This window comes from Falco naumanni, chromosome 12, assembly GCF_017639655.2.
Source record: "Falco naumanni isolate bFalNau1 chromosome 12, bFalNau1.pat, whole genome shotgun sequence".
Lineage (NCBI taxonomy): Eukaryota > Metazoa > Chordata > Aves > Falconiformes > Falconidae > Falco > Falco naumanni.
Genome location: NC_054065.1, coordinates 14,791,023 through 14,812,317, shown reverse-complemented (window position 1 = coordinate 14,812,317; position 21,295 = coordinate 14,791,023). Strand labels below are relative to the sequence as shown.

At 34.6% G+C, this 21,295-nt stretch overlaps 1 protein-coding gene across 1 annotated transcript in view; it reads left to right on the top strand.

Annotated features, from left to right (window-relative positions):
• KIF6 (kinesin family member 6) overlaps positions 1 to 21,295 on the top strand; it is a 157,830-nt gene that overhangs the window by 35,546 nt on the left and 100,989 nt on the right. The window contains 4 exon segments of the mRNA XM_040612049.1: positions 3,496 to 3,702; positions 8,743 to 8,886; positions 13,156 to 13,242; positions 17,248 to 17,351. Of these exon segments, the coding sequence (XP_040467983.1) occupies positions 3,496 to 3,702; positions 8,743 to 8,886; positions 13,156 to 13,242; positions 17,248 to 17,351 (542 nt within the window).

Below are 21,295 nucleotides of genomic sequence, written 5' to 3'. Positions count from 1 at the left end.
TGGTCCTGGAGAAAAAGGAGACTAGGTTGCATAGCTTGAAATATCTTTTGTACATATTTTCTAAGATCAAACAAATCATTGATGCTTTACCAGATCATGATCCTGAAAGAAATGTTAGTGAATTCCTCTTTTACCATGACATATAATGGGCAGCAACAGATAACCTGGCATTAATTCCTTTGTAGTGTTCATGTGATATCACAAAGCATCTGAAATCTGCTTATGTGGTTTATGATGTCACAGAATTCCTGGAAAAAATTATTTCTTTGTAAGTAACTGCAGCTCATCAGTTGTTCTATATATAACTTGCACAATAGCAACCATCTGCTGAGAGCCAGGCCACTCCCTTCTTTCTTTTTTTACTTCATCACATCAAATTAGCGTGAGGATGATTTCATATACATATGGTTTGGATACTGCTAAACAAAGCCAAAACGAACTCTGAAAGCTACTAAAGGACCCTTTTAGTAGGCTCGCCGACACTGTCTAGAAAATTGTGTTTGTTTTCAGTTTTCAAACTTTCTGAACAGCTGAATAATGATACTCTGAAATTGTATATGTAAGATAGCAAACAAACAAACAAAAAGGCTGATTTTTGGACTGAGGATGCTGACAAGTTGTCATTTCTGTTGCTGTGTGCTTTGCATCTACTTGTGTGGTAAAAGTAGCAAAGTGTGGGGGATTATGACTGCAATTAACATTTCATGATCACATCCCATTCAACAGTTTAACTTTTTATTGCTTTACTCTTTCTGCAAGAGTTCTAATAAGCTTTCTACATATGGGAACTGCAAAGTGAAGATAGAATCATATTGTAAAAAAGGAGTATTGGTGTATTGACTCTGTATTTATTGGTGTATGGTCTTTATAAAAATAGCAGTTTGGTATTCTAGGCAATGATTTCCAAATCATCTTCATTCATTTTACATGAAAAAAAGAAGCTGTGGAGAGAAAAGCAATGGGATTTCTAATGAGCAGTCCAGCAACATCTCCTTGGAACATGTAAAACCAAGTTGTGGCTAGTATATAATAGACAATAAAGACCTAATAGGTCAAATATTGCCCTAAGATTTTGGAACTCAGAGTCCTAAAACTATTTTCTTTTTTTCTTTTTCCTTTGATTTTTCTTTCCCCTCTGTTGGGTTTAAACAGGTGTAACTAAAAGCACATTTTGAAATACTTGAGGTTTTGTTGCATAGCAACCTTTATGCTTCCATACCTGGACCTGTATTTATATTCAATCTGTCTTAGACTTATCTACAGTATAGTGTGACTGATACCATGACTGTAGTGCAAAATGTCCTCAAATATCAATTGTGTTGAGAAGAATGTCCTTAAATACTTATTCTTTTGTGGATTTTGAGCTGGAAAAATAAAACATCCTGTCCTGCTTCACAGAGCTGCAAGCAGTAAAATTATAGCTCTCCTAGTAAAATGAGTGAAGCTGGCTCTCATTATTCATGGAATCAGAATTGCTTAATAAAATACATTTTAACAGCATATAATTTTTTCTTAGTATAACTGCATTTAAAATATGATTGGGAGTGTTTTCTTGCTTGACACCTTTCCTGGAGCCTGTTTCCCATGCTGCAACTCACTGTCCCTCCATTTGTTCAGCTTTGCTTCTGAAGACAGCATAGCATGTAACTGCACTCTGATGCTCATTTCACAGGATTGTGAAATGATCCTTAGAAACAAGGCAGTTAAGCAGAGCCAGTGGTTTACCTATATTATTCCAAAATTCCTCATCTGTATAAACTAATGATGAAAACTCTTCTCTCTCTCCCTCTGAGCTTGGCTTTATTAGTTAAAGCAGCCCAAAATAAAATGGTGCTAAGGCTGTAACTTCATTACAGAGTTTTCATGAACAACTAACTACAAGTGTACGCTGTTCCTGCACACCACCTACTTGTTCACACCCTGTATGCGGCCCTTTTCAATTATTCTAGCAGAACTGCTTTCTACAGCTATGCTATGGCTTAATTGGGAAACTGGTCCAGGCTAAATATCTATGGTTTGCAGATTATTTTTTTTTTCCTCTGTTGAACTGAATCAGTTCCCAAAAACAGTTTAGTTGGGCTGGCACTATAAAGGCTGGAAAAAATACTGGGAAATTGAAGGGGAGACAATTCGGCCACAAGTTAATAGCTGTTCATGTTATTCCTGGTTGCAGTCTTTCTGTTAAGAGTTGTCCTTTCTGGATTAACAAGATACCACCTTCAACACCTGCAATGAGCAGGCTATTTTAACATCTAGAATGTTTCATACAATAGCAGGCTATGGAAGAACAAAAACCCAATATGTTGGTATATTTAGTCTGAATCACAGGGTATGCCTAAATAAATAATTACTCTAGAATAACAGAGGAATAAAATAAAGATGAGATTAATGTATACAATTTAGCCAGGAATTTTTTGTCTTTTTAAACAGCTAGAAGTAAGTATAGATTTAGTTGCTAGCTCAATAATATTTAGTAATTTATTTCACTGCCCTATTTTTCTTCGAGTCAGGTATTTATGTCCTGATAACAATGTAATCATACCTGTTACAAATAAAAATACTGTTTGTATGGTATACCTATAATCTCCTATAATCTCTATTCTAAAGCTTTAGCTATTTATAAAATGAAGATAATAAAGGATTCTTTTAGGTTTTAGTTTCCAACAGCAGCTTGATATAACTAAATGAAAGAAGCTTTAGATGCTTCAAGAGTTTTTTAGATGTTTAAGAAAAAAAAAAAGGTGTATATGTGATAACATGTGGTCATTTGAAATCTAAAATAAAATATCTGAGAGGTTTGTAAAATTTTCTGTTCTGCATTTCAAATATATTGGGAACACCACTGAAGTCATACTAAAGCTGAGCATCTCTAAAAATTGACCAAGAATTTCCAAGCATCTAGTTAAGAAAGTATGGCAGTAGGTATTCCAAATAGTTGTATTTAAAGCCAAACTTTTAATGAAAACTCTGTCATGCCACATAAAATTCTGACACTGATTTTGCCAAGTTAAATTTTTTCATAAAAGTAATGAAAATGTGAAAGTCTAAAGCCTTATAGAAAGTCCTAGTCTTAGTTACTCTGGTAGCTATCTTGAAAGAAAAAAAAATTAAAAGTGGGCTTACCAATGGGAAAATTGATAACCGCTTGGAGATCAGGAATTATTAGCTTTCCCTGCGGTTAAGGCACCCTTTTCTAGTGTTCGTCAGCATAGTAAGGCTAGCTGCTTTGCTGATGTATTCACTGTTAGAGTATCTTGGAAGAAGGATAGGTTCTTGGTTGCTTGCCGTACAATTTGTCCAGATTAAAGTTATCTAAGTATATGGCTAGAACATGAGTGCCAGGTAAATCCTTCTGGGTTCTGCTTGCGTATTTATCACATGTACGATAGCTAAAAAAAATTATAGGTGGTTTCAATTGCCAGAGTATTTAGCTGTGAAAAGCTAAATTTATTTATTAAATGAACATTGCATACTCTTCCTTTCCTTTTGTTGTAGACGCCAATGAATCAAGCCTCAACCCGATCTCACTGCATTTTTACTATTCACATCTCCAGCAAAGAACCTGGATCTGCAACTATCAGACGCTCCAAGTTACACTTAGTAGACCTTGCTGGATCAGAGCGTGTTGCAAAGACTGGAGTTGGAGGTCACTTATTAACAGAAGCCAAATATATCAACCGGTCATTGCATTATTTAGAACAGGTAAAACTGGAATAGATTGAAATATTTCTCCCTTTACTACATTCCTGTTTACCAATGTGCAATGTTTTGTAAGTCTTGATTCCAATATTCACTTAGTTTTAGGATAGATATTGCAGGTTTTTAAAATGATTGAGTTGATAGATCTTCATTTGCAGTAACATATTTTAATTTGGGAAAAGCTTAACAATTAAACAGTAAGGTTATAGTAAGTATACAGGGTTGTATTTCAAAAATAGTTTTCTTGTTAAATTTGAAATAGTAAAGATATTTACAAGATTGCAGCTATATTTCTGCTAAAAATGTCCTTTGTGATCTTCCCCTTCCATGGCTGGGGTCAGGATGTATCACTCAAGAATCATTGAACTAAATTGATTAGTTGTATGTAGTTTAAGGATTGTAATATGATAAAATATTAGTCTTTTCTCTCATGTGTTGTTTTATTCCTCTACCAATCTTCAACCTCTTTGAGACAGGAGTTGCATTTGTTAATGTATTTATGGATTAACTACCATAACTGGTTTTATAGTAGTAGGACTCATAGATACAGCTGCAATAATAGTAATAAATCTCCACAAATCTATATCATTCAGCTGTTATGGCTGAAAAAGTTTTAGCCTGTTTATTTAAGGTGTACTAAACTCCCTATCCTCCTTTCACTGTTGCTTTTTATTTTTCCTCTTTGGAAAAGGCAAATATTGAGAGAGTAAATTAATCCTGACTAGTCTTACTTTTCTTTTTTTTTTCTTTTTTTTTGTTTGTTTGTTTGTTTAAGAAAAAAATGGGTTAGGATAGTGCTGGTGAATGGAAACTTTAAAGATGAAACATTTCAGTAGAGAGTTGGTTAACAGTGTAATAATTATTATTGTTGTTAATAATAATTGAGTGTTTTGTATTATCTTTCCTCCACTGATCTGATACAATCATTTTCATTTCACTACTAGAAAAATAAGATGTGAATCTTAGCATCCTCGTAATTTTTGTGATTGTGGTATCATGATGAAGGCGGTTCACGCTCACCAATAACTTCTTTTCTAGTATATATTCTTTTCACCAGGTTTATGGGTATTTTCTGGTTTTGATAGCATTCCTTTCAGATATTTCTTTTTGGCTTAGTATTTGTGGCATTGCTAAAAGACATTTATGCTTATTTACAAAAAGTCAGTGCACATTACATTTATGTCTCCCTTATCTGCTGTGATGCTATAAAACACCAAGCAAGGTTAAGAAACACTTGAAAATCAGTTAAATCTGTTTTATGGATGTTGTGCTATTAAGTTGCAATCATTGATGATTTTCAAGTGTGGATTTCAGACTTCACACCTGTGAGAGAAATTAAGTTCCTTCTAAGATTGAATACATAATACTGTTTTCACAGCACTGTAAACACTGTTCCTGTTGCCAGAAATTTGTTATTTTTTGGAATTCTGCTGGAGACTACATGATTTTTTCCTAAGGCTTCTTTAAAAAATTTTATATACAACAATATCAAGTCTGTAAGGCTGTCATTTCATGGGAGAAATAAGGGGCAGGGGGTGGGGGGAGGATAACAAATGCTTAAGTGCAGAATTCAGATTTGTCCCTTTTAATTTATGCTCCAGTATATGTATTATTTAGTAAAATTTACAGTTGAGGAAATCCATTAAAACATAAAATTTGTGTGTGTCTATAATTGAAAATTCTTCAATATTATGATTGGGAAATATAACTGACTGTTCCACTTACTGGGAAGAATATTCTTCAATTTTGTGTTGTCTGTTTTTCTGTTAACAAGAACAAATCTCTTAAATTTCATTTAAACTATGATCAGAGGTATTTCATCTGTCAAAAAAAGCTTGTCACAAAAGGTGGCAATCAGTTATTTACTATTACGCTGATATTTTTTTATACCCCCCATTTGTTTAAATTTTGTCTTGAAGTAAAATGTCCATATTTCATTTGTACTTAAGGGAAGTCATAAGGATAAGTGCTTTTACAATGGACCTCTTCAGAATCATACAGATTATGCTCAGGATCCTTCTTATTTACTGTATGATTTTATGTATTTATAATGCAACATTGCATGAGCTCCTGTGAGGTTGAATTTAATAATCTGTGTTGTCTGTTTTGAGATATGTTTGGAGTGCTGTAGAAGCAGAAAATGTTAGTTTTGCAATGCAATTTCTAACTTAGTTTAGAATAAAGTTGGAGACAGCACATTGGGTTCTGTCTGGGATTGTGTATTGGTAATAAAAATATTTTCTAATACTGAATAAAAGACCACTGAAGATGGTTGAAAATAAATTTTTCTTCAGTGGCAATTGTACCGTTCAATCCTGACCTTACAGTGACTAATATTAAAGTGCAAGGATTCCTCCAAATCAGCTTAGAATTGTAGAATCATTTAGATTGGCAAAGACCTTTGAGATCATAAAGTCCAACCGTTAACTCATGACTGCCAAATCATCACTAAACCATGTCTCTAAGCCCTGCATCTACGTGGTTTTTAAACACCTCCAGGGGTGGTGATTCCACCACCTCCCTGGGCAGCCTGTTCCAATGCTTCACCACCTTTTCAGTGAAGAGATTTTTCCTGATATCCCTTCTAACCCCCCGCCAGCATAATTTGAGGCTGTTTCCTCTTGTCCTGTCACTTGTTACCTGGGAGAAGGGACCGACTAGAGCAAATTGAAATTGAGACAGTGTGATGTAGCTGATGGCAGTAGGTACAGTTCAGTTTTAGTGTCCACAGCAATGTGATGCATAGGTACTCTTAAAAGTCCCTACTACCATATCAGGGTAGTTTTTGTTGTCTGTAAGATGTAGTAGCATGTTCTAGAATTACAACTGTGGGATTTTTGTATACATGTAGATGCTCCCTTGTGATAAACAACATAGGGCATTGTGGACCAAATTTAGAGTTATAAATTAACAGTGATACAGCCACATGATTTGGCACTATAGTGGAATTAAAATTATATGTATTGCCCCAAAATAGCAGAATACAATGTTCCCACTGCTGTGATGAATATGCCCATTAACTGTTATTTTAACAAATGCTCCATTTGGGGGATGCTGGAAGATTTAATTGGTTAGTGACTGATTGCTACCCACACCTACCAGATTTTTTGCTAATAAAATTTCAAATCACTGCCAGCCATCAAATCCTAGATTTATTCACATCCTATAGAAAACATAATTTTCTGGTTTTATTTCCTAATGAACATATACTGACGTTAGAGTAACAGAGAAAACAGGAAATTTTCAATAATTTGAAGTCAAACACCTGCATTTTTTTCTGATTAGCAAATCAGATAATCATAGAATTATCTGTGTTTTGGCGAATTATTTCCAGCAAGACCTGTAGCAAATACTGGGAGACAAGCATATGTTGTCCAAACCAAAGCCCAAATCTTTTTTTTTTTTTTTTTTAAATATCAAAAGGATAATAACACCTTTGAGTGAGACAATTTTCTGATTATCACAGTTGGGGTTTTCTGTTAGTAGATCCAGGTTCAGATCCTGTACAGGTGGTCTCTGTCACTTTGTGAAAGAACATGATTTCCCTCTCCTTCAGATTTCTCCTCTTTCTGTTCAAGATTCCTTGATTGGATTGTAGAGATTGATTTAGTGGTTTAGGTGAGGTTTTACTAAAGGGACTTAAAACCACCATCTTCTGTGTTATGTGAGTCTGTCACATGACAGTACAGTGGCTTCTGCGTCATGAGAACTGGTCCCAGCCTTTCAGTGCCAGTGTGGGAGGCTTCAGATTCTGCCTGGGCTACAGACTTCCGGCATGAACTTCAGAAACAAGTAGCTTTCCTGTAACACAGTTCCCATTTTTAATGGAAATAACATATCTTCCCTCTGTCTCTTTTCCTATCTTGTCTATCCAGATCGTAGTCTCTATGTGGCAGAGACTGAGAATGTGCTTATTAAAGTATATGCTAGACTACTATGAGTTTTTTATGCAATATTATAAACTTCCAGAGATACAACGTATTTCCATCTAGAAAGTTGTAATAAACGAGATTTGAAAACCTTGATCCAGGAATGGGTTTCCAGTTTCCTTTACAAGATAGTAATTTTCATATTATGCATTTGTCCCTCTCAGGGCTGCCAGTGTAAGATTTAAAGTAATAAGAAATTTTATCTTTCTGAAGACCATTAAGAGAAACTAGTGCCAACAAAAAAGTTGATACTAAATTTTCTAAATTAACTATTTTCTTAAGTGTAGCATAAACAAAATATATGCTGGTGTGTAACATTTATTAAAGGAAAAATAGCTCCCAACCATTTAGAATAGCTTACACAACTCATATAGGTACAGTTTTTCAGTAGAGTCCTTGGCCAGATAACAGTTCAAATCTTTTATATCACAACAGATCATGAGGTAATCTAGCTTTTTATTTAATAATAATTAGGTCCCATAATGTAAACAGCTGAGAAGGGAAAATGAGAATAGTAGGTGTACCATTTCCTTTTTGGCCAGGGCTTATATATTCTAAACTGAATTATTTCTTTCCAGCAGTACATTGTAATCATGCACCCTTTTATTTGTGTTTTACTTTTCAAGACATTTTCTAGGAAATAAATACAGAACCTTTTAAGAATCACGTGCTTTAAGGTCTCTAATTTTGAATACATGCTTTAGCAAATATTAAGGAAGTTTTTACTTTAATACTACCGAAACTTTATTATTATGATAGAAAAAAATACAAGGAAGATTTTCAGTAAGTTTCTGTGTCTTAGGAAAGTCTGTGCTTTTTAGTTTATTGTGTTCAGTTTCCACTTAGCTGAGAGGCTGTAAAGTGAAGGTATGATAAAATTAAATTTATTTGGTCTTTCAGGTCCAGCTCCTACAAAGACATATAAACACACTGAAATTTAAGTTGAAATTACTTCAATAAAATCAGTGGGTTTGCAGCTAACTGTGTTTATAAGCATAGTTTTGTTGTATCAGAAGTTTAGGTTCCTGAGTAGGTTCTTCTTGTTCTTTTTACCTGTCAATCATGAAAAGACATGTAAATTTAAAAGTCTTTTCTATTTTTACTATTGTTTCAGGTAATAATTGCTGTTGCAGAGAAAAACCGGTCCCACATTCCTTACCGAAATTCTATGATGACCTCAGTGCTAAGAGACAGCTTGGGAGGAAACTGCATGACTACCATGATAGCAACGCTCTCTATAGACAAAAGAAACATTGATGTATGTTATTTCTATTTTCAACAAAAATGTTTTCACTTCTCTAAAGATCTTTTGGCTCTTTTGGCTTTTATTACAGTTTGCAATTCAAGTGTGTAAACTTTCATACTTATCCTTAAATGAAAATACTTTAACTTTATTTCCAGGATATGACTTTATCAGTGGAAATCGCAGTAAGATGTAGACAAATCCTTTAGGAAATGTGCTTTTTTCTAAATAATCTTGAGTCAAGGAGCAGCTGGGAAACAACTTGCACCTACCTAGGAATAATTTTTATTTATTTATTTATTTACTGTTTTCTTGATGAATACATCTTTGAGTTATAAAAATGCATTACCAAGGATTTTTTCACAGGACATATTGGTAAGATCTGTAAGTAGGCTATAGATCACACTGAAAGCCTTGGCAGAATTTCTGTAGACTTCTTTAGAGGCACGATTTCATTGAGTATGGTAGACAACTGGAGAGTTCGCTGGCAGGAAGAGGGAGTGGGGTGATTTGGGGTTTTTTGAAATTTTTTGAATACTTTTGTCTCCCTTCACGAATTTCCTGCCCTGGAACTATATGTAGGGATGTTTTCTTCTCTTTGTTTGCCAGAAGAGCTGTAATGTTTATCAAAGGGCTGTAGTGAATGGGGCTACATCTGCTGGTGACTGGTCACCAGCCGTGTTCCTCAGGGTTCAATTCTAGGGCCAGTTCTGTTTAATACATTTATCAGTGATCTGGATGCAGGAGCTTAATGCACCATCAGCAAGTTTGCTGATGATAACAAACTGGGAGATGCTGTTGACTCTCTTGAGGGGCAGGAGGCATTGTGGAGGGATCTGCACAGATTGAAGCATTGGGCTATGATTAATGGGATGAAATTTAATGAGTCTGAATGCCAGATTCTGTACCCAGGAAGTAATGCTGATCACAAGTGTAAGTTGGGGGAGGAGTAGCTGGAGAGCAGCCACGCAGAAAGGATCTGGGGTGCTGCTCGCCAGCAGGCTCAGTCAGCAGAGTCAGCAGGGTGCCCTGGCAGCCAGGGCAAACCACATCCTGAGGTGCATCAAACAGCACAATTAGTTGGTCAAATGAGAGGATTACACCACAGTATTCAGTGTTGGTGCAGCCTCACCTTCAGTGCTGTGTGCAGTTCTGGGCCTCTCAATTTACGGACATGAAGGTCCTTGAATGCATCCAGAGGAGGACAACAAAGCTGGTGAAGAGCTGGAAGGCACATCCTTTGAGGAGCAGCTAAGGACTTTGGGCTTGTCTAGTTTGGAGAAAAGGAGGCTGAGGGGCGGTGACCTTGCTCTCTACAGCTTCTTGGGGAGGGGAAGTGGAAAGGGAGGTGCTGATCTCTTCTCCCTGGAATCTGGTGACAGGATGTGTGATAATGGTTCAAAGCTGCATTGGAGGAGATTCAGACAGGACATTGGGAAGCATTTCTTTACTAAGAGGGTGGACAAACACTGGAACAGGCTTCCTAGAGAGGCTGTCAATGCCCCAAGCCTGTCAGTGCTTAAGAGGCATTTGGACAATGCTCTTAATAACATGGTTTAGGTTTTGGTCAGCCCTGAAGTGGTTGAGCAGTTGGACCAGATGATTGTTGTAGGTCCCTTCCAACTGATATAGTTTATTCTGTTCTATTCTAAAATACATTGCAATATGAACCCTGCTTAAAACCATTTATAATCTGTTTCCTGGTTTTTCATAACATCAAAACATTCTAATGTGGATAAACAAGGGAAAAACAACTATTAAGCCCAAGACTGTTCTGAAATACAGTGGAAAACATTATACTAAAACTGTACTTCATCTAGTTGAATTTTTTTTCTTTAGAAAATGGACTTTGCTGTTAAATGAAAACAGATAGTTCAGACTTGTAAACATGTAATTATGCAAGCATGATGGCTGGTTACAAATACGTTTCTGTAAGTTTGTTAATGAATTTTTTTAGGCTCTGTGGGACAGGCACTCTTGTATATCGATTCATCAGGTGTATGTATCTCACACTGCAATCTAGGTTTTGTATTTTGGGAGCATTTATCCCAAGCAATTATACAGAGTAGGCTACTGACAATTTTCATGTTCTTGCTTTAACATATACCATCTACACAACAGACCTTCACAAAATCCCTTCCCTGCTCCCCAAAAGCTGGTATAATATTAAGACAGATGTTAAGTCAATTACTAAACATTAAAAAATGTCAGAATTAGGATAGCTGCATAAATATAATTTGGAGTTTTGTGAGTCACTATGCATAATTATGTTTGGTTTGCTTGTTTGCTTGCTTTTTTCCATTGGGTATATGTTTCATTCACAAAGGAAGCATGAGATAGAATTACCCCCCCAGTAGGAGCTGAAATTGTATAATAAAAGCTACTTTCTTAAGGACCTAGCTTTGTCTCTTGCAATGAAAGCAATGAAGCAGAGAATTCAAAGTAAGAAAGGCCACTCATCTGAAGAGCACAAACAGAATGTTATCCTAGAGAACTAGATTATAATCCTACTTCTCCCAGGGTTGTATACAATTTCTTACATCACCTACATTGCATTTTTTGTGTTAGTTTTGCGGAGTGCTTGAAAGATCTTGATTCTGAATTGTAGATACATTAATTATTATAGCTGTAACTGAAGCTGAACGGAAGCTGTTTTGAACAGATGATCGTGTAATGACAATAATCAAATATCTTTTTTTTTTGGTACTTTTGACTTCAGTTTCCCTTCCGTTAAGTGTAGTCATTCCACATACTTGCAGCAAAGCAATACCTGGAGAGTTAATTGATTAATTTCTATGAAACCTTCAGGTACTGTACTAATAAGCATGGCAGAAAAAGTTGTTAGGAAATTAGTAGCTGTCAGCTTTGATTATAATTTTGATGGCATAGAATAAATATAGCAGAAGCTTACACATTGAACATTAGCTACTCATTAATTTAACATATGGTTCACACTAAGCAGGGCAAAGTGGTCTGGTGGAAAATTATGTATGTATTGTACATATAATTGTACTTAATATATGTATAGAACTTATTTAAAATCACATTATCATGGCACAGAAACTGTACAGCAGAGGCAAAGGTAGAGTCCAGCTAAGACTGTGTGTAGCTCTCTCAGTTGTAAGGTCTTCCTTCCCTTTCCTTGAAGACTTATTTGATTCTACATTTATATATTATATCTTTGGCAATAAACCCTAGTATCTTTCATTATGTAGCTAATTCAGATACCAATCCTCCAAGGACTGAAAAAAGGCAGAAGCCCTGTGGAAAAAAAAGAGTATATTATCATATGTTTAAATTAGTATTTTAATATGTTGGAGAACTGAAAACTGAAGATATGACCTTGATTCTGAAATACAAGTCTGTAACAGTAGTAAAGTTCTCTTAATGTAGGGGTTATATGTACATTCTTACATTTTAAATGCAGATTTAAGCATCTCAGAAAATTTTGTAATACAGTTTATCGCTAGAATTTCTAAGACTCCTGAATGGTATTTTTTAATTTGAGCTAACTGAGAACAGTTGCTAGCTTTTGATTCGTTAGATACATGCCAGACCCTGCGAGAGAACTTCTGTATCAGCTGATCTCTAAGGAGGGAACAATACTTAGGGATCCTCAAATTTATTCTGTGCCCTAGATGGGAGTATACACTGGTTGTCACGGAGTTTTCTCCACAACTCAGTGTTGTGTATATATATATATTTTTTTAATTCCTTCATCTCTTCCTGTGCCCCACTTTAGCTCATCTGACAGTTGGGGTTTTTTTAATCTGGTATCATAGTTCTCCTATATGCCTTCTAGTTCCAAATCTCCCAGTTTCTTTCTTATTTATCCTGGACTTCCTCTCTTTCCTTCTTCATCTTTTTTCCCAGCTTCTTTTACATACACTTCTCTAGTCCCATTTTCACTAAAAAAGGGGTCTTAGTTAATTTTCTCTTTTTCTCATAATTCAAAAGATTTTATGTTCTGAGTAGTATGGCTGCCTTATCCTTTATTGCCAGCTGGGGACTCATTTGAAACACAGTTGATCAGGGGATTGACTGGGTCAATAGAACATGTACTATGATTTGTCAGTTCTATATGTCACTGTCATTAATATACTAACATAATTTCCCTTGAATATTGTTGGTTTAGAACGTGAAATGTCTGTAAAATATACAAAAAAAAAAACCAACTTAGTTTGCTGTCTTAATTAGCAGTCTGTCTGACTTACCTGGTGCAAAGCTAACTGAAATTTTTCTTTTTTTCTCTCTCTTTTTTTTTTGTTTTGTTTTTTCTTCCAGGAATCTATATCAACCTGCAGATTTGCACAACGAGTTGCTCTTATTAAGAATGAAGCCGTTCTTAATGAAGAAATTGACCCTAGATTGGTAAGAGTTGTCTGGGAGCAGAGGAAAGGAGATTGCTTGTTTAAAGTTTTAGTAAACAATAACAGTCAAATGGATGCTGAGAATTTTATACTGAATCATCCCATTAAATAGTTTTTAGATTCATGTTCCAAATTTTTCTATAAAATAACTACTATTTTTATATTTTTCTTTTGTACATAATTATAATTGAATGGACCTTTATAAAACCTCTAAAGGCTTTCTCAGCTCTTAAGGCGTCTGAGGAGCAATGGTCACTTTCATTATCATCTTTGTGCTGCTTCTTTTAGGGTGTTAGTTTGTAAATCATAGCCACAGATAACTGGATGTCCCTAAAGCTCATAAAAAATCTGCTAATCCCTTGAAGGTAGCATGCTACTGCACTGAAACAATTAGTATTAAAAAGTTAAGAAACACAGACGCAGCCCTTCATTGAGATTGGTCAAAGGAATATTTTAGCTAGGGAGAAAGAACTCTGTAAAGTTACCATTAGGAAAAAAGGAAGACACATAAACGAGATGCAAAAATAGGATTTCCATATTGAAGCATTAGGCTGATGTTCGCATCCCAAAGAGCAGCAGAGGAGCTCTGCAGAATGGGTTAGAGGTTTAGGAAGTGCAGAGAATAGAGGTAATAATCCACATTGGTAAAGCACAAAGCAGTGCCACATAAAGAAAACAAGTTTCTTCTTTTAATGTGCATGACAAAAATGCATTTTATTTTTAGTATTGGATTAGTCTTTCCTGTGAAAGATTTTATATGCTTCTAGCTTGTTACATACCAGATCTGTTTGAAACTGTGCTCTGTAGTGGTAAGTTCTACTATATTGAGGTCTTAGTTTATTTAATGTAATTTTCTGCATTACCTGGGAAATTTCTTTCCTTTGTAAATAATAAGTACACCTATTAGGGACTGATTAATTCAACATAGTGTTGCAGATAATGATAGCTACTGGATCAGCTAGGTTGCATGCTGTTTATCAAAGATGTTTTCTGATTTGGGAAGTGTTTGAGATTACACTGGTTGTACCAAAGCAGCATATGTGGATATAATGAAGAAAGAACTGTGGATGCATTTCAGCATACCCTCTGTCTTTGTCACAAAGACAGCAAATGAAAAATTAGTTCACGTTAGCTATTATATTATTCTCTTTATATATAAACAGATAATATTTAAAATATAGTTGTTAATGACATAATTATGAATTTTTATTGAAATATTCACTCCTAAAGAATATAAAATCTGAATGAAATACTCTACTTTCAGTGGTCCTGTATTTTATGATATACTAATCACAGCATCATTCTTTTTAATGAGCAAAAAAATTACCGAATTTCTAAATTACTCATGACTAATTTTTAATTACAAGTTCTATGTATTTTGTTCTTATATGACCTTCTGAACTGGCTAGGAAATGCTTTGCCCTTGAATGCTAGACTGTAGAATTCTAGATTATATAACATAAGCATTTGTTGTCTAAAAATTGGGGATTAGATGGTTGATTATTTCATTCATTGTTATGTGATAGTAATTAACATATTTCAGTTAATGTTAATGATTGTGCTTTTATTTTCTCTTGTCCCTGAAGTCTGAAGGGAATAGGGGATTCTTGTCAGTTCTTCTTCAGGTTTTTTTTATTATTATTCTATGTTTATTTCCAAACAGTTTCTAACAGCAACAACGTAACAAAAAACTAAAATCAACAAATAAGAGCAGCCAAAAAATAAACCCAGTAGACACTGAACAACTTCATTTCTGTCTGTCTGCCCTCTTTTCCCTTTCCTGTGTAGGCTTTATAGTAGCAAATCATGCAAAACATGTATTCCATGGCCACAGAAGCCTTTGATTGAGGTGGAACACATGCAGGCTCCTGAATATTTACTACATCCTGTGGAGCTATACTCCACAATTTTGGTATGTCTCGCTCTGCAGGATCATTTAGCAAGTAAAGCAAGAGTGGACTCGTGAGAGTTAGAAAACCATCCCCTCTTGTGGAAAAGGCAGGGGAACACAGGTACCTAGACTTTACATGGTTCTGTGCTCATTGTGTAATTTGTTGCCCATCTTGACTACCTAAATTATATTCCCAGGATGCAATTTGATTATTCAGTAAAAAGCTGGACTTAAATTATTCTTTCATAAAATCAAATGCCATTTATTTGCAGTATTTATCATCTGTAAATTGACTGCATGCCTTATAACAGGAATGCATAATACCTCTGGATAGATCTGAGTGAAGTCTGAGTGTTGTGTAAACTTTATTCTTCATAATGGAGAGCTGACTGTATTTTACTAAGACGTTGAGCTTGTTTCTGTCATACTTTTTCAGTCACTCAACTTTGAACCTCTCTCACTTATGACCAAAGGATTTGTTTTAAACTGAAAACCAAACTTTTGAGCCTGAATTAAATCTAATCTCCCCTGGTATTTATTTAAAAATAGAAATGAAAATATTACGCCTCTGTAGATTCTTTTTGTCTTAATCTTGAAAAGGAATGTTTTATCCATATCCTGAAAATAATATTTCTGTTGTTGCCAGATTGAAGTTAATTATGCTAACAAATTTGAACATTGAACAGGGATGGTTCTGTCAGTTCAGCTTTCTGCCATACTGTACTTGAGCCCCAAATTTTATTAGATCTGTAATTGGCACAGACTACATCAGAGAGCGACACCAGAGGGAGGCAACCTAAAATCAGCTTAAAATGTTTGTCCTGTGGCATTCTTGAAGCACTCTTGCAACATTTGTAATTAACAGTTCACTACCTTAATAGATTCTTCAATAAAAGATTGTAAGTTAGCCTTTCATATTTATAGTAACAAATGTGTTACCAGTAAGTTTAGAGTTAAATAATTATATGTATGTTTAGGATATTTTGATTTTTAACATAAAATACTCATTCAAAGTTTAAGAAGCCATGGTTAAATTTAAACACTAAAAGAAATACAAGCGTTTGAAGGAATTTTAACATCCAGTGAAAATGTGTCATCCATTTGAACAATCTTATTTCTAGAAAGTGTGTGCAATCAAGAATGATTCATTTTTCCTTGAAAACTTTCTTCTCTTGGAAACTTATTTTGCACATGGAATCAGCGTACTCATAGCCGTCTAGAAATATCATTGGACTCCTGATCCATTTGAGCCATTATGAAGTGATACATCTTTAAAATGACCAATCATAAATTATCCAAGAACTTGCTCATTCATGTTTTAGACTTAGAGATTTGCATATTGTCCCTGCTTTGTAGAATTTGGCCCTGAGAGACCAGTGATTTCTAAAATATCATTTTATGCATATGCTTTTCCAAAAGTACAGGCTCCAATAATGAGCTATGAGAATTTAAAAATCTAGTACAATTCTCCAAGTCACTTTCTCAGTCATTACTATTCATGAATACAAACTGATTTCATTATGTTGATTTATACTACTCGTTTGTTGTTAGCAACTGATACATCTTACAATTATAGTATGCTATAATTCTAGTTAGAGTGGAATGTTACATGAAAAAGAAGAAAAGTTAAGATTAAAATACCAAGATATTGTTTTGGAATTTCTGTTTCTAAAGGGAAAGTAAAAAAAATAAAAAAATAAAAATAATCACTTTTGGTGTGTAGTTTGCCTTTCCCTAACGCAGACATCAGTTCTATTTTAAATGTGTTTTCAATACTAATAAGCAAAACTAATGAGTCAGAAAGCTTTTTTTACTCCTAGGGCAAATTATTTTTCTCTTTTGCAAATAATCTTTTGAACTCTTTCTGTACAACCATGTCTTCTAACACATAGAATTTACTGAGTCTGGAAGACTATTCTTGTTTTTATAAATGGAAAAGAAAAAAAGTAGTGCTTGATATATTTAAGGCATTTGGACTGTTTTTTTAAAAAAGATGTTTAAAAAAAAGAGGAAACCAAAGTATAGTATTTCCATAAACTCAGCCTTGTAATGCAAAAATCATAAACTAGCTAGTAATTTGTAGGTGATGCTTGGTTTATGCCTTGCTCTTTGTAGATGATTGTCCAGCTGAAAAAGGAGATTCAGGAGTTGAAGGATGAGCTGGTGCTGGTGACTGGCAAGCAAAGAACATCAGAGCTTTCACAAGAAGAGCTACTTCAGTAATGGCTTACATTGTTTTCATTTTCTTCTTTTGTGGTGCTACTTTTCGTCAGTTTGTTGGCATAAATATTTACATTCATTTCAGAGTTTTAAATGTCTCTGAGTGCATAAATAAGTGAAGTTAGGTGCCAGGTTAGAATGGCAATTTTTCATGAAAAGCTCTATGAGGCTGCTGGCTATGTTTTTGCAGCCTCAGCTTTGAGGAAGTGAAGTAAATGCAAAGGATGGGAATGCCTTTCAGATGCCAGGCAAAAAGTGTTGTATAATAGTGCAGAATAAAAAAACCCACAACAGTCTCCTTCAAAACTGGATATACAACCTGAGTAGAATTCAAGAAATATTTTTTTTTGCTGAGAAATATCCTGCTGCAGTGTTAGATTGACATAGGCCAAGAGAAACCTTGCATTTCTGATACACAATTAATCAGTGTCCTAAAAGCCAAATATTCAAATTTTTTACTGTGCATGCTGTTGAAAATTCATAATTAATTCACATAACTCTTGTAAAATTTTAAAGCTTTTTGTATCAAATCAGTACAGCATGTAAGAATTTTCTATGTATAATGTAGAAATATTTACTTAGGTCTAAATGTTCACAATAGTGAAAGTCAGTTCCCAGTTTTGAAAAGCTAATTGATTTTGTGGAATGGACCTATTAAATCTCTGTGCCTCATCTGTAGAAAGAAAGTAGTAATTGCCTAGAGATTTGGTTTGGTTTGGTTAGTATATTAATGGTAACCAAGTTGAAGCTGTGAGAATTTTTAGTCTTATTTTAATTTCTCTTGGAATTGGTCTGGAAGAAAACTACCAGTGCTAACAAATTCCCCTGACATCCAGGGGAAATGGTATAGGGTGATAATGCAACGTACTGTGTTGTGATTCATTTTGAGTCGCCACACAAGAACGATTCTTAGGGGAGGTGTGCTGTAGGGGGTTCCAGACAGAATAATATTTTGTTTTTAAATTGATGCTTTTTTAATATGCTGGAAAGAAAATCATAATTAGGGTTATTATGAATCTGAAATAATTAACTAGTAAGGAGGAATCTTACCAAATATAGTCTCATTGTCTCATCAAAAGTAGGTGTGCTTTAATTCTTGTTCTGACTCATGATACATATTTCAAGGAAGGTCAGGGCAAAATTAATCTTTGGAAGTATTCTGTGACTTTTTATTTGTTCTTTGATTCTGAACACAGATGATCAAAGGTACAAAACATGTCACTGAAAAACTCCATGCACTAAGTACATATTTATTTTGTCTCTGCACAAGTGTTTACCTCAGGCAGTTTTCAGTAGAAGATGGATGCCAAAATGAAACTGGATCCAGTGGCACATGTGTATATCCAATAATGTTTTTTCAATCCAATAGAATGGTTATGGTAATGCATAGCTCTTTTTCTCTCTACTTATGTTTCAGGGAATAGTGTTAGTGATTGCCCTGGAAACAGCTATTAACGTTATGTTAAAATTGTATTTTGTATGTTTCTTGACTTAGTAAGTCAAGAAATGCCAAACATTTCTTACAATAATGAGATTCATTCCACTTGTTTACTTTCAGGGCATTCCAAATGAAATCAGTGGGCTGCTCAATGCAGTTAAAATTGCTAGATGTTTGAAGTTAGTATGTGAATAAGCTGTAGTTCATTCTTCATTGGTGTTTTCTCACTTAAATCAAGGAAGTTTCTTCAGGGATTATTTTTTTTTATATTATTCATTTAATGGAAGGAGAAAACCCATCTGTCAAATGGGCTTTCCTCATAATCACTACAATGTCACATTGTCATTCACTCAGTTTAAAACAAAATGAAAAACAAATGCTCTTCAATTTTCTTGTGAATGCCAAATTATAACACAACACAACTTATCAGTCCTGTGAATGAAGCTACAGCTGTCTGGAATTCATACTTCAGAATTCTGTGTTAAATGGTAAGCATTTACATTACCATGCTATTTTTTTGATTTTATTATTTTATTCTCATAAATGTTAAACATACATGAATTCTGCTGCTCTCATTTTGTTTATTTAAAAAGCACAGCATAAAAAAAATCAGCTAGACTACATAAGTGGTTCAGAATGTAGTTCATAAAATGCTTCCAAAATCTGAATTGCTTGCTTTGGATCATACCATCTACTTCCTCAGCTGTAGAGGGCTGATCTCTAAATATTTCTTTGAGCTAAAGAATTAGTTTCTTGTTTAGGAAAAAAATTTTTAAAATGTAGAAAATAGCATCATACATCCCAAATAGTAGGAAATTGTACTTACAGGCTTCTGCACTGTGCTTTAGAAATATAAGGCCTTCAAACAGTTTGGGTTTTTGTTTGGGTGGGTTTTTTTGTGGGTTTTTTTTTGTTGTTTTTTTGGTGGTTTTTTTTGAGAAGCATGCCAAAAGTAAAAGGGAGAGCCCTTTTTGCTTGAACCATTTGGGATTTTTTTTTTCTTTGGTTTTGTTATAAATGAGCTCACTAGCAATTTACAATGTGTGCCCAGAAAGTCAGGATTTCAAATCAAGGTCCTGTGTTCCAGAGCACCCACGCTTCCAGAGCCTTTGCCAGTTGGAATTCTCTAGAAACAGGACCGGAAGTACTGGCTTAGCACTTTAATTTATTAATAACTTTACCTTATTTCTTTCAGATATGTATGTTATTACAGACGCTTCTATTTTTTACTTCAACAGTTATATATTGTTCATCTTACTCATGTCCTGGATTTCTCATTACTTCTTTCTGTCTTTCATTTTTCTGTTTCAACATTGTGACATCTGTATGCTATCATGGTATTAACAATATTGCACTGTTGTACAATATAGAGCTTTAACAGTTACTCATACTTAAGCTGTTGAACAAATGGTTTCATTTACAAAGCAGAGCAAATGTTATTATTTGCTGATGTCAGTGTTCAGTATCAGTTGCAAGGTGAAAGAAATAGAAGCATATTGCCTTGCCTTATGTCAACACAGCTTTGCAGGCAGTGGATTTGTGTGGAAGTTAGAAGGCTGACATAAGCTGTAGGCAATATTAAAGAGAAAAGAAACTACCTTAACTATAAAGTAGTCTTAAAACATCTCACATCAACATCTAACTTAGATGCCTGATTTAGAATGCTATTAAATCCATGGATATCTCTAGAGGTCATTTTTTCTATTACATGTTATAAAATCTTGAGTGGCAGCACAGGAAGTTCAGATTCCCAATGCAGGTACCTGAGCTGGATGCTTCAAATAGCTGTAAATACTTTTCTTTGATCTTGCAATCTTGTTCCAAGGAAACTGAAATTAGAAAAAAATATCTTATTTAAACTATTGACCCTGTACACTGAAACTACTTAAAGACAATTTTAAGTGTCATTCAAAGATTAGCAAGTTTGTTTGGGGGGGGGGGGGGGGGGAGGGGAGGAGACTACATACTATTGATACTATTGTCCTGTCTTTTAATATTCAAAAGTATAGCAGTCATCTAATGTCACACGGTTTCAAGAAAGGTAATATAGTATAACTCAGGTTAGTGAGATGTATGGATGCTGTGGTTTAACCCAAATGGAAAAGATAGCATAGCTGAATTTGATTATTTAGATGTTTGAAAAAAATCTTGGAGCCAATTTCCAAAGATGTATGTTTAAAAGCATTTGATCATAGCAGCTTTTTGAACCTCACTGAAATTCGTTGGATACTTGGTCAGCTGAGTTGCTTCTGAAAGTACCACTAAATACCTGTTCACATCTTTTGGCACTTTAAGTACTTACTGAAAATCTCTTTCTTCTGAGCTTTTAAGTCTAATTAATAACTGTAAGTGACACAACACAAATTTTTCAGAACTACTTCTGTCTTTTATGTTGTAGGAGTGTCTTGGTCTTCATCCATATGAGTCCTTCTGACTTCCCAAGTAGTTTTCATCCTTGTCCTATGTTAAGTTCTTGCTACCTTCTCCTTAGAAGGAGGAGATATT